Genomic DNA, 12,357 nt, shown 5'->3' with positions numbered 1-12,357 from the left:
ATTACTCACTTCCAGGCCAGTGCTTGTTCTAGTCCTGGGATAGGCTCACTTGTCGACTGTAAGACCAGCTCTCTGCTCCACACTCTGACCTTCCGGGCCCCTACACGAGACAAGGGTAAGGGGGGGAAACAGGAAACTCAGGAGAAGCGTCCTCTGCTTTTGGTGGGGTGAGGTGGGGGTGGAAAGGGACAACTTCCTCATGAAGGCCCAGAGCACAAATGTGAAGTATGGGCACCCCTCGCAGATAATGGCAGCTGCAGACAGGGTCACTGGAATTGTTGTGCAGCTCACAATTATGACACAGCTGTGAGTGACTATGCACAAGGTTGGACAATCTGATTGTGACCATTCTCCTGCTTAAAGCGTCAGAAAATAACTCTTTTCTGCTTGGAGTTTCTCATGTGTATTCTATACTCAAACTTCCCAAATAACTCTGAGTTTCACATTTCCTTGCATTTCTGAGAGTTCCGATTCCAAAAACGACTTCTTTTGCATTCTGAGATGCACTGAATAGTTTTGGTCCAGTCACAATTAAAAGACAGCTTGATGTGCGACATTAACTCCTTGTGTGCAAGGTCCTGAATGAGAACAGGGGCCAGCTGACTTTTGAAATAAATGACGGTCAAAATCCAAACTGTTTGGAAGACCAACTTCTCTGGTAGCAGTTCCATGTTCTGACAGAATGCACAACCCTGCCCCAGATAACAAACGGGGGAGGCTGGGGTCTGGCCCTGCAGAGGGCAGCCTAACTTGCATACTTTGGTTGTATAAGCTATGACATTCTGTTGGCACCGCAATTGTGTAGGGACATAGCTGTAACTCAGTGTTATCAGCCAGAACCCAGCACCCAAGGTTTTGATCCAAACAAGTGAAGTATCAGTTAGTGATAGCCAGTAGTGATACTCCCCAATATGTTTACAAACCAAGCCAAAAGCCACATAAACTGGGTGTTTCTAATGGGCAAGAGGAGCAGTTTGGGAAGGTTTGCTTTCAGAAGAGCATGGTTTCAAAAGTTTGCTCCTAACCTGTGACAGGGAGGAGTGAGAGGGAGAAATAAAACACACCAGCAATTCTAGCCACTGCTTTGCTTTCCAGGATGCAGCAGAAAACACCCCCCCTCTTGTGGAATAGCCATCACACCATTTCTGACCTTGGCTAATCTCTGAATACGGGCCTGAGACAGACAATTAGGTCAATGGAAAGTGAGAAAGAGCAGAGCTGTGAAGTCAGAATCTGGGCCTGTTTCCCTGCACAGGGGGCGTTTTAGGTCCAGAGTTTGACTCAGACCCATCTATACTGAAAACCAGGCCCAAAATGGAAGGAAAAACCTTCAGCTTTTTTCTTTAATTGCCAGTTACTAAATATGACAAAGTAAGGCGGCTTTGCCATCTTGATAAACTGATAGCAGCCTCCCACGCCAGCATAGGTAAATACTTCAATTTGGGGCTGGGCAGGTTTTCTAGATCAGTTAATCCCATACCTGTCTGTGGACAAATAGCGCTCACTGCTACAAACTGCCCATCTCCTCTCCAGGTGACTCGGGGTCGGCCATCATCAGAGGATGAAGCAGGTGGCACTTCCTGAAGTTATACAAGAAAAACCAAAGGATCAGGTGCAAGTCTGAAATGGCTGCCGCTGGAATGGCCTTTGGCTACAGAAAGCTATTGGCTGCTCCTGCCCTTTGCAAGTCCATTATGTAGTTTATTACATCCACAACAACAAAAACAGGTGTTAAAAGAATGTTAAGGTGGCAAAGTTAAGCACTCAACAGTTAGGAAATGCCAGTAATAAGACTCAGGGGGTAGCCGTGTTAGTCTATATCCACAAAAACAACAAGGAGTCTGGTGGCACCTTAAAGACTAAGATTTATTTGGGCATAAGCTTTCGTGGGTAAAAAACCCACTTCTTCAGATGCATCTGAAGACTGTCCATGCAACCTTAATTTGCCCCCCTTGTGCGCCTGCATTATGATACAGCCTTTAATGACAATCACATCCATTTTAGCCACAGCTCTCCTCACTTTTTCAGTGCACAGGACAGACTGTGCTCTAGGGATGAACCAGGGCTGTGTAGTGAAGGGGGCTGTTGTCTGTGGGACCCTGTCTGATGGGCTGCAGAAGTTTGAAGGTGTGAAGCGAACGGGGCAGGGAACTGCAGAAAGAGAAAGGCTGGTCTTCTGGTTAGAACAGTTGAATGCCACTCTGGAGAAGAGGATTCTATCCCTCCCTCTGCCACAGGGTTCTTGTGCGATGCCGGGCAAGGCACTGACATCAAAACATTAAGAGGTGATCAATCACTAACTGTGTGCTCCTCATTTTCTGGGACCCTGAACTTGAGACCCTGGGGTCTGATCTGCAGAAGTGCTGAGCACTCACAGCTGCTACTCAGGTCAACGGGAGCTGTGCTGTGAACATATGAAGCACTATACAATAGTATGTACGCTGAAAAGTCATGCCCCAAGCGTCTCAAACTGGGCATCCAAAATTAGTGGAATCTTTTGAATATTTTGGCTTTAATCTGTGCCTCAATTGCCAATAATACTGCACATCTCACAGGGGTGCTGTGAAGATACATTTGTTAATGTTTGGGAAGCACTCCCTTTGCTGATGAAGTGCCAAAGAAGAATTCTGAATTTCCTCCTGGGCTGTATCTTCATAGCAGAGTTCAAACAGTGTGAAAAAAAATAAGGCCTGGGACACGCATTGAATTATGTGGCTAAAATAAAATATTGACTAGCTCTCATTAAGTCACCACTGTCCATCCTGTACGCTGAACAAGGCAGGGGTCCTGTGGAAAAACCTGTATGTGATCATGTAATTAAAGACAGTATCATAATGTAGACACACAAGGGAGCAGAGTTAAGGCTGTACAGGTATCCTTCATTCTGGCTTTTCATCACTTTTGAGTGCTTTGCCATCTTAATGTTTCTTTAACTTGGTTTTGTTTGTGTTATTTCCTAGTATTTAAAAAAGTAAATGGAAAAAAAAAATTCCACCATGTGACATTGCACTGAATTTGACACTCACACAGGCCATCAGCAGGGCTGGAACCATAGACCCACAGCATAGACCTCTGCCACGTAAGCTGAGTAACTCTTAGCAGTAGAGTACAACCTCAGAGTTATGAACACCAGAGTTACGAACTGACCAGTCAACCACACACTTCATTTGGAACCAGAAGTACGCAATCAGACAGCAGCAGACACACACACACAGCAAATACAGTACAGTACTGTGTTAAACATAAACTACTAAAAAAATAAAGGGAAAGCAGCATTTTTCTTCTGCATAATAAACTTTCAAAGCTGTATTAAGTTAATGTTCAGTGGTAAACTCTTGAAAGAACAACCATAAACTTTTGTTCAGAGTTACGAACATTTCAGAGTTACAAACAACCTCCATTCCCGAGGTGTTCGTAACTCTGAGCTTCTACTGTAGTAGGTTGTCATCCTCCACTGGGACCAGCCACTAGAGGGGGATGAGACACTTTGCCAGTGGGTTTCACAGATATTTGCTGACAACAGAGAAATGATGAGACTCAGGGACCCTGGGCTCCATTCCGGGCTCAGGAGGGGAGCATGCTCTCTAGTGGGCAAAGTCCTTTCTGCCCATTTCCCCCAAAGCCTGACCCCCTTCCTGCCCTGTATTTTCCAATCTGTGCCAATTTGTCTCCTAGTCCCAGTGCCAGTCTCCACTGCTCCCCACATTCCAGGCCCAGTCTCCTTGCCCAGCCAGCCCTCACCTCCCCCTGGGGGCACCTCAAACCAGTCGCAGACTTCCCCTCACGCTAGCTCCAGTCTATTCTCCCAGGCACCTTGTCTCAGTCTCCTTGCCCAGCCAGTTTAAGACACTCCCAACTCCTTGTCCTATGTCAGTCTCCCCCACCTCCCCATCCTCGCATTGGCTTCTTGTCCCAATCTACCCCATCCCCACCCAGCTCTTGTCCCTCTGCGCTCAAGTCAGGTTGCTTCCTCCTCCACACTCCCTGGGCCCCAGCAAAGGGTCACTGAGCGCACAGGACACAATATCCCTGCTCTCAGCTCTGGTGCCACAGCAGCCCCATTCAGCCAGGGACAGCAATTGTAGGGAAAGTCCTGCTCAGCCCCTGCAGCCTGGGATGGTGTATGTGCAGTCCAGCTGCCATGTAGGAGCTATGGGGGGATAGAGGATGCTCAAAGCAAACAGGATCTTCAGAGAATTTAGCCATTGCATTTTAACAAGTGTGAAATAAGATTTTGTGAAGGCTTGTAACTTGACCAATGTTGGCGAATTTTCATGGAAACAGCAAAAGGCACATCCCTGACACAAATGCCTTGCCAAATTTCAAGTTTGTGCCCCAAAGTTTGGGGGTGCTATAGTTTGTCAATGAAACAGCAGTAAGTACTTTTTAAAAACTTGGGTTAAATAAAATACTCTTCCCCAATCTCGCTCTCAGAAAAACAATTGAACCTTTTTAGGTGAAACTTTAAAAAAAAAATCCTGTGGCAGACACCTGGCATGGAAGTTTCGATGCAAACAGTTAAAGTCTGGCAAAGATAGAAGCAACTGAAAACAGGGTCTTATAACGGGAAGCATTGGGCAAGCTGAACTCCGGGCAGCACTATCTGTGCTGCCTATTGTGTTTGAAAACCACTCCTAACCTGTCAGGTGCTAAGTGAGCATTACAGGCATTCAACACTGCATTACTGAAGTAGAGAGAGGGGGAAAGTATTTGACTTAAAGCAAGTGAACAGTGAACAAATTAGGTGATAAAAAAGAAATGGGTAGAAATAGGGACAGAATGCCAGGGAAGAAGCAGGAGCGTGTGAGCGTCATCTCTCTGCATAGCACGGAGAGAAAGACAATAGCTCTCTCTGTATAGCTGTCCCATCTGGGCAGCATGGAGATCTCATATGTCAGTGCAGTACCATTTGCTTGCGATGAGCTGCCTGTTTGCCCTCTGATCCATGGAACTGTGTCTCCTTTTTACCCCAACCAACAGTGATGAACTTTCCTACAGGAGAGACAATTGCAATATCTGAGACTTACAAAATGACACCATGCAGTTTGACAGACAAATAGAACCCCAAGGCAGCATTGCCTTCCTAGCCTATTGTGCAGGCTTTTACAGGACAAGCTCTTAGAGCTATTCTGCGGGATGCATTTCCTAGTGATACATGTAGCTAACAGCACTGCAGCAGCTGGGTAACTTTGCAGCAGGTTTGACACATTTAGAGCCTCTGCTGCCAAGAAAATATTTCACTCAGCTGCAATTTACTAACCTGACAGTAGTATCCTGCTGCCTCCTGGGCAGAGTTCATGCAGGTTTGTTTGTTCATTTCTTTCATTTTTATGAGATAACAATGAAATACTTTTGAGTGTCTGTGTCACTGCAACAACTCACCTTCCCCAAAGTCATCCTGGTGGATCTCCCTTTCAGTAATTGGTTCAAAGTCCTTTGTCATCATTATAAGAGTTTGCTGACCTGCATGGTAAACATACGAGCCAGGATTAAAAATTGTGTGGTATTCTCCAGTGCCAGAGAATTCAGTTTCCCTGTTTGTCACATAGCAAAAGCAGAGGGGAAAAAAATCACTCCCAACAACAAGAAAATATGATTGTAAAGCCATAAAAATTGGCAGGGAGACTCAGAGGCATGCAGTTCTTGAACATTACTTCGAATTCAACTTTGAAACTGACTAGATTTTAAGCTGACACTAGTTCCTATAAGTAGAGAAGGTCTTAAAGCAGCGCCACAAATCCAATGCAGTAACATCCAAAAATCTAGTGAAAAACACAACATTTCTTACCTCTACAATTACAATTGTAAAATCTCAGTGTTATTTCACCTCCGCATGAAGTCATGGTTATCTTTTTAATGAGTCCTATCCATTACCAAGAAAAGCAAGCAGCATATGGAATGTTAACTCTGCAGCTGCTTTGGTTTAGTGCTGTAAGTATTCTGAATGTAATTTGTATCAAAGACAACACAGAAATTAAGTTGCACTGCATTGCACGTCTGTCCTGCAGACATGTGTAGCATTTTGTATACAGCACTCGATGCCAAAGCAATCAAAATTAATAATGGTAAATACAGTCACGATAACTTCCTATGGGAGAACAGGTGCTATAAGTATTTTACAAAGAACACAATGCTACTACTCAAACCAGTTGGAGTTGAGGACATTTAGTGCTTTACAGGTAATGTTTAGCACCTTGTAGGATTGGGTCTTCATATGTACAGCACCACTGCAATGCAGCCACTTCTGGGGTAAAGGCCAATAAGCACGCTGCACAATAATGGGGGTCACTTGCCAGGGTTATCTTGGTGTATGTCACTAATCAATTCCCTGCCATTCCAGGGACCTTGGGCACCGGGGCACCTCAGGCCCTCCTGTTCTGTCTGTGGAACACAATAGTTTAGACTAGAGCTGTTGATTAATTGTGATTAACTCACACAATTAACTCAAAAAAATTAATCGCACTCTTAAACAATAGAATACCAACTGAAATGTATTAAATATTTTGGATGTTTTTCTACATTTTCATGTACATTATATTCTGTATTGTAATTGAAATCAAAGTGCATATTTTTATTACAAATATTTGTACTGTAAAAATGATAAGGAAATAGTATTTTTCAATTCACCTCATACAAGTGCTGTAATGCAAACTCTTTATTGTGAAGGTGCAACTTACACATTTAGAATTTTGTTACATAACTGTACTCAAAACCAAAACAATGTAAAACTTCAGAGCCTACAAGTCCACTCAATCTTACTTCTTGTTCAGCCAAATGCTAAGACAAACAAGTTTGTTTACATTTGCAGGAGGTACTGCTGCCCTCTTCTTATTTACAATGTCACCAGAAAGTGAGAACAGGGGGAGGGATAGCTCAGTGGTTTGAGCATTGGCCTGCTAAACCCAGGGTTGTGAGTTCAATCCTTGAGGGGGCCATTTAGGGATCTGGGGCAAAAATCTGTCTGGGGATTGGTCCTACTTTGAGCAGGGGGTTGGACTAGATGACCTCCTGAGGCCCCTTCCAACCTTGATAGTCTATGATTCTATGATTTGCATAGCACTTTTGTAGCTGGCATTGCAAGGTATTTACCTACAAGATATGCTAAACATTCGTATGCCTCTTAATGCTTCGGTCACCATTCCAGAGGACAAGCTTCCATGCTGATAACGCTCGTTAAAAAAATAATATGTTAATTAAATTTGTGACTGAACTCCTTGGGGAAGAATTGTATGTCCCCAGCTATTTTACCCACATTCTGCCATATATTTCATGTTATAGCATGACCCAGCACATGTTCATTTTAAGAACACTTTCACTGCAGATTTCACAAAACGCAAAGAAGGTACCAGTGTGAGATTTCTAAAGATAACTACAGCACTCGACCCAAGGTTTAAGAATCTGAAGTGCCTTCCAAAATCTGAGAGGGACGAGGTGTGGAGCATGCTTTCAGAAGTCTTAAAAAAGCAACACTCCGAAGTGGAAACTACACAACCCGAACCACCAAAAAAGAAAATTAACCTTCTGCTGGTGGCATCTGACTCAGATAATGAAAATGAACATGCGGCAGTCCATACTGCTTTGGATTGTTATCGAGCAGAACCCATCATCAGCATGGACGCATGTCCCCTGGAATGGTGGTTGAAGCATGAAGGGACATATGAATCTTTAGCACATCTGGCACGTAAATATCTTGCGACGCCGGCTACAACAGTGCCATGAGAACGCCTGTTCTCATTTTCAGGTGACATTGTAAACAAAAAGCGGGCAGCATTATCTCCTGCAAATGTAAACAAACTTGTTTGGCTGAAGTAAGACTGAGTGGACTTGCAGGCTCTACAATTTTACATTGTTTTATTTTTGAATGCGGGGGAGGGGGGGTTGTACATAATTCTACATTTGTAAGTTCAACTTTCATGATAAAGAGATTTCACCTAAGTACTGTAGTGCATTGAAAAATACTATTTCTTTTGTTTTTTTTACAGTACAAATACTTGTAATAAAAATAAATATAAAGTGAGCACTGTGCACTTTGTATTCTGTGTTAATTGAAATCAATGTATTTGAAAATGTAGAAAACATCCACAAATATTTAAGTAAATGGTATTCTATTATTATTTAACAGTGCAATTTATCACGATTAATTTTTTTTAATCGCGTGATTAATCGCAATTAATTTTTTTAATTGCTTGAGAGCCCTAGTTTAGACCAATGTATTACAGCCCTCAGGAGACTAATTTCAGTTGTCACGTTTTCGTGTGTGGGTGCTGGATGATGTTAATGGCCTGTGCTACATAGGAGGACAAACTAGATCTGGTGATCCCTTCTGGCCTTCAGCTTTATGACTATCCTTTGCTGTTGCTTCTATTACAAAGGATTAGAAGCAATTTCTGCTATGAAGAATGTCACAAGGAATTTAACACAACTATCCCAGCTTTTCTGAATGCAGCACCAGATTTTATTTCCTTGAGAGAGATCTGTAAAGCTGCTGAACCAGAACCTGTGTGTGTCATAATTGTTCAGGGCCAGGTAACTGGATTACACGAGCATAGTTCAGGGTGAACAAAGGGGCAGAATTTGGCCCTATGAAAACTGATGCAAGGCTGTACTAAACTATCTTGTATTTGCTCAACAGAGTTTACAGACAGACTATAATCTATACCTGTAACCAGCAGGACAAGCTCCTGGTCAGGACTCCAGCTCATGGTGGTCAGACCACTGTCCACACTCCCAACACATTCGAGCTGTAAGAGAGCAATGAGCAGCATGAGGTATGTGTGTATGTACAGGTGCGACATATACAACAGCAAGAAAGGCTGAGTGTCTCTCCAATGTATTGTTCTGATTTACAAGGAGCTGGGGGAGATGACAATTGCACCAGCTGTGGCTGCTCACGATTGCTAGAGCTGTGCTCTGGTAACAGGCCACAATCCCTTTTGGTGAAGAGAAGGGAAACTCCAGATACCTGCAAAATGACTCCGTCTTATACACAAGGAGTCTCAGTACACACACAGTGAATTGCAAGACACCAAAATATATTCCAAGCAAAAACAGTAAGCATTAAAACGTTAGTTAAACCTGAGAAATCAATTTGTAAAGCCAAGACATCTAAGATTAGACGCTAAACCTTAACTCTGACCCTAGTGTTCATGCCAGAAAGTATCATCTCTGACTCATTAGACAAGTTGTTAATACATACTATAGGACATGATCTTTCATACACTAAATGACAATACTTTAAGCAGTCTTCAGACTAAGCTTGATTTTTTTTAGTCTGAGTGACATTTGCAAAATATGCCACATGTGAACAGTGTTGGCTGAGATGGCAATAGCAGCTATCCAAGCCCTGGTCTACACTACGGGGTTAGGTCGATTTTATAATGAATGCATCTACACAACCAACCCAGTTCCGTCGACCTAAAGGGCTCTTAAAATCGACTTCTGTACTCCTCCCCAGCGAGGGGAGTAGCGCTAAAATCGACCTTGCTGTGTCGAATTTGGGGTAGTGCAGGCGCAATTTGACGGTATTGGCCTCCAGGAGCTATCCCAGAGTGCTCCAATGTGACCGCTCTGGACAGCACTTTCAACTCTGATGCACTAGCCAGGTACACAGGAAAAGCCCCGGGAAATTTTGAATTTCATTTCCTGTTTGGTCAGCGTGGTGAGCTCAGCAGCACAGGTGACCATGCAGTCCCCCCAGAATTGCAAACGAGCTCCAGCATGGACCGAACGGGAGACACTGGATCTGATTGCTGTATGGGGAGAAGAATCTGTGCAGGCAGAATTCCAATCAAAAAGAAGAAATGCTAATATATATGCCAAAATCACACAGGGCATGATGGACAGAGGCTACAACGGGGACACACAGCAGTGCTGCGTGAAAGTTAAGGAGCTCAGGCAAGCCTACCAAAAGACAAAGGAGGCAAACGGTCGCTCCGGGTCAGAGCCCCATATATGCCGCTTCTATGATCAGCTGCATGGCATTCTAGGGGGAATACCTACCACTACCCCACCACTGTCCGTGGACACCTGAAAGGGGGGAGTCTCACGTAACAGGGAGGAGGATTTTGCGGATGAGGAAGAGGAGGAGGAGGAGAAGAAGAATGCGCAGCAGGCAAGCGGTGAATCCGTTCTCCCCGGCAGGCAGGACCTTTTCACCACCCTGGAGCCAATACCCTCCCAAGGCGGGATCCCTGAAGGCGGAGAAGGCACCTCTGGTGAGTGCACATTTGTAACTACAGTACAGGGTTTAAAAGCAATAGTGTTTAATGTTTGATTTGCCCTGAAGACTTGGGATGCATTCATGGCCAGTACAGCTAATGGAAAAGTCTGTTAACGTGCCTGGGGATGGAGCAGGAATCCTCCAGGGACATTTCCATGAAGCTCTCCTGGAGGTACTCTGAAAGGCTGTGCAGAAGGTTTCTGGGGAGGGCTGCCTTATTTCATCTCTCAACGGTAGGACACTTTACCGCGCCAAGCCAGTAGTCTGGAATCATTGCAGCACAAAGCATGGCAGCGAATGGTCCTGGGTTTTGGTCGCATTCAAGCAACAGTCGGTCTATATCTTTCTGTGTTAGCCTCAGGAGAGTGATATCATTCATGGTCACCTGGTTGAAATAGGGGAATTTTTGTAAGGGAACAGTAAAAGGACCCCGTTCATGCTGGGCTGTTTGCACTTGGCTAAAAGGGCTCATCCCTGAGAATAGCCATGCGGTGGAGGAAGGGGTGAAGGGATCATCCCAGAGAATAGCCACGCGGTGGGGTGGGGAGAGGTGCATGCTACACATCCACCCGAAAACTGCTGTCCCTCCTTTTAAATGTGAAACCCAATAGGCATTGCTTGCTATGGGAAAGGAGGGTGCTGCAGTTTGAAAACATTCCCACGTGTTATGAAGGCGGAAGAAGCCAACCCCGCATACCACGTGGCTTACCATGGCTTCCTGGAAACCAAATACTGTTGCCCAGCCGTGTGTGATGTGTCACCATACCGGCAGGCGCTCAATATAAAAGGCAAAATGTGACCTTGTACCTAAAGCACATGTGCTGTCTGCTGTGAATTGCTTGATTCATTGTGAAAATCTCTCCCTTTTGTTCTCAGAAATGTATCATCTTAAATTTTACTCTCCCTTTTTATCCCCCCCGCAGGTGCAAATGTTTCTATGCTCCCCCTACCATCTCCATCCCTGAGGTTATCGCAGATTAGAAGGTGAAAAAGATGCACTCGCGATGACATGTTTTCCAAGCTCATGCAGTCCTTCCGCACTGATAGGGCACAGCTGAATGCATGGAGGCATTCAGTGGCAGAGTCCAGGAAAGCATTAAGTGACTGCGATGAGAAGAGGCAGGATGCGATGCTGAGGCTAATGGGGGCGCAAACGGACATGCTCAGGCATCTGGTGGAGCTGCAGGAAAGCCAAGAGCACAGACCACCGCTGCATCCACTGTATAACCGCCTGCCCTCCACCCCAAGTTCCATAACCTCCTCACCCAGATGTCCAAGAACGCGGGGGGAGGCTCCGGGCACCCAGACACTCCACTCCAGAGGATGGCCCAAGCAACAGAAGGTTGTTATTCAAACAGTTTTGATTTGTAGTGTGGCAACAATGAGCAATGTGGCCTTGTCCTTCCCTCCTCCCCCACCCTACCCGGGCTACCTTGTCAGTTATCTCACTTTTTTTTTTAATTAATAAAGAAAGAATGCATGGTTTCAAAACAATAGTGACATTATTTCCTTTGCCAGCTGTGATCGAAGGGGGGAAGGCGGTTGGCTTACAGGGAATTAAAATCAACAAAGAGGGCGGGTTTGCACCAAGGAGAAACATACACAACTCTCACACGGTAGCCTGGCCAGTCATGAAACTGGTTTTCAAAGCCTCTCTGATGTGCAGCGCGCATAGCTGTGCTCTTCTAATCGCCCTGGTGTCTGGCTGCTCAAAATCGGCCGCTGGGCGATTTGCCCCAACCTCCCACCCCGCCATAAACATCTCCCCCTTACTCTCACAGATATTATGGAGCACACAGCAATCAGCAATAACAATGGGAATATTGGTTTGGCTGAGATCTAACCTAGTCAGCCAACAGCGCCAGCGAGGTTTTAAACGTCCCAAGGCACATTCTACCACCATTCTGCACTTGCTCAGCCTATAGTTGAACTGCTCCTTACTACTGTCCAGGGTGCCTGTGTAAGGCTTCAGGAGCCATGGGAGCAAGGGGTAGGCTGGGTCTCCAAGGATAGCGATAGGCATTTCAACATCCCCAACAGTAACTTTCTGGTCTGGGAAATAAGTCCCTTCTTGCAGCTGTTCAAACAGCCAGGAGTTCCTAAAGATGCGAGCGTCATGCACCTTTCCCGGCCATCCC

General features: G+C 45.0%; 1 protein-coding gene across 1 annotated transcript in view; it reads right to left on the bottom strand.

Annotated features, from left to right (window-relative positions):
• ELP1 (elongator acetyltransferase complex subunit 1) overlaps positions 1–12,357 on the bottom strand; it is a 108,822-nt gene that overhangs the window by 86,915 nt on the left and 9,550 nt on the right. Inside the window, exons 5-9 of the mRNA XM_065407068.1 lie at positions 8,660–8,741; positions 5,383–5,463; positions 4,907–4,992; positions 1,481–1,580; positions 10–100 (exon numbers count right to left, since the gene is read on the bottom strand). Coding sequence (XP_065263140.1) covers positions 10–100; positions 1,481–1,580; positions 4,907–4,992; positions 5,383–5,463; positions 8,660–8,741 — 440 coding nt within the window. The remainder of the gene's footprint in view (positions 1–9; positions 101–1,480; positions 1,581–4,906; positions 4,993–5,382; positions 5,464–8,659; positions 8,742–12,357) is intronic.

Source organism: Emys orbicularis, chromosome 6 (assembly GCF_028017835.1).
Source record: "Emys orbicularis isolate rEmyOrb1 chromosome 6, rEmyOrb1.hap1, whole genome shotgun sequence".
Taxonomy (NCBI): domain Eukaryota; kingdom Metazoa; phylum Chordata; order Testudines; family Emydidae; genus Emys; species Emys orbicularis.
Note: the sequence above shows the minus strand (reverse complement) of the source record. Positions and strands in the feature narration are given on the sequence as shown.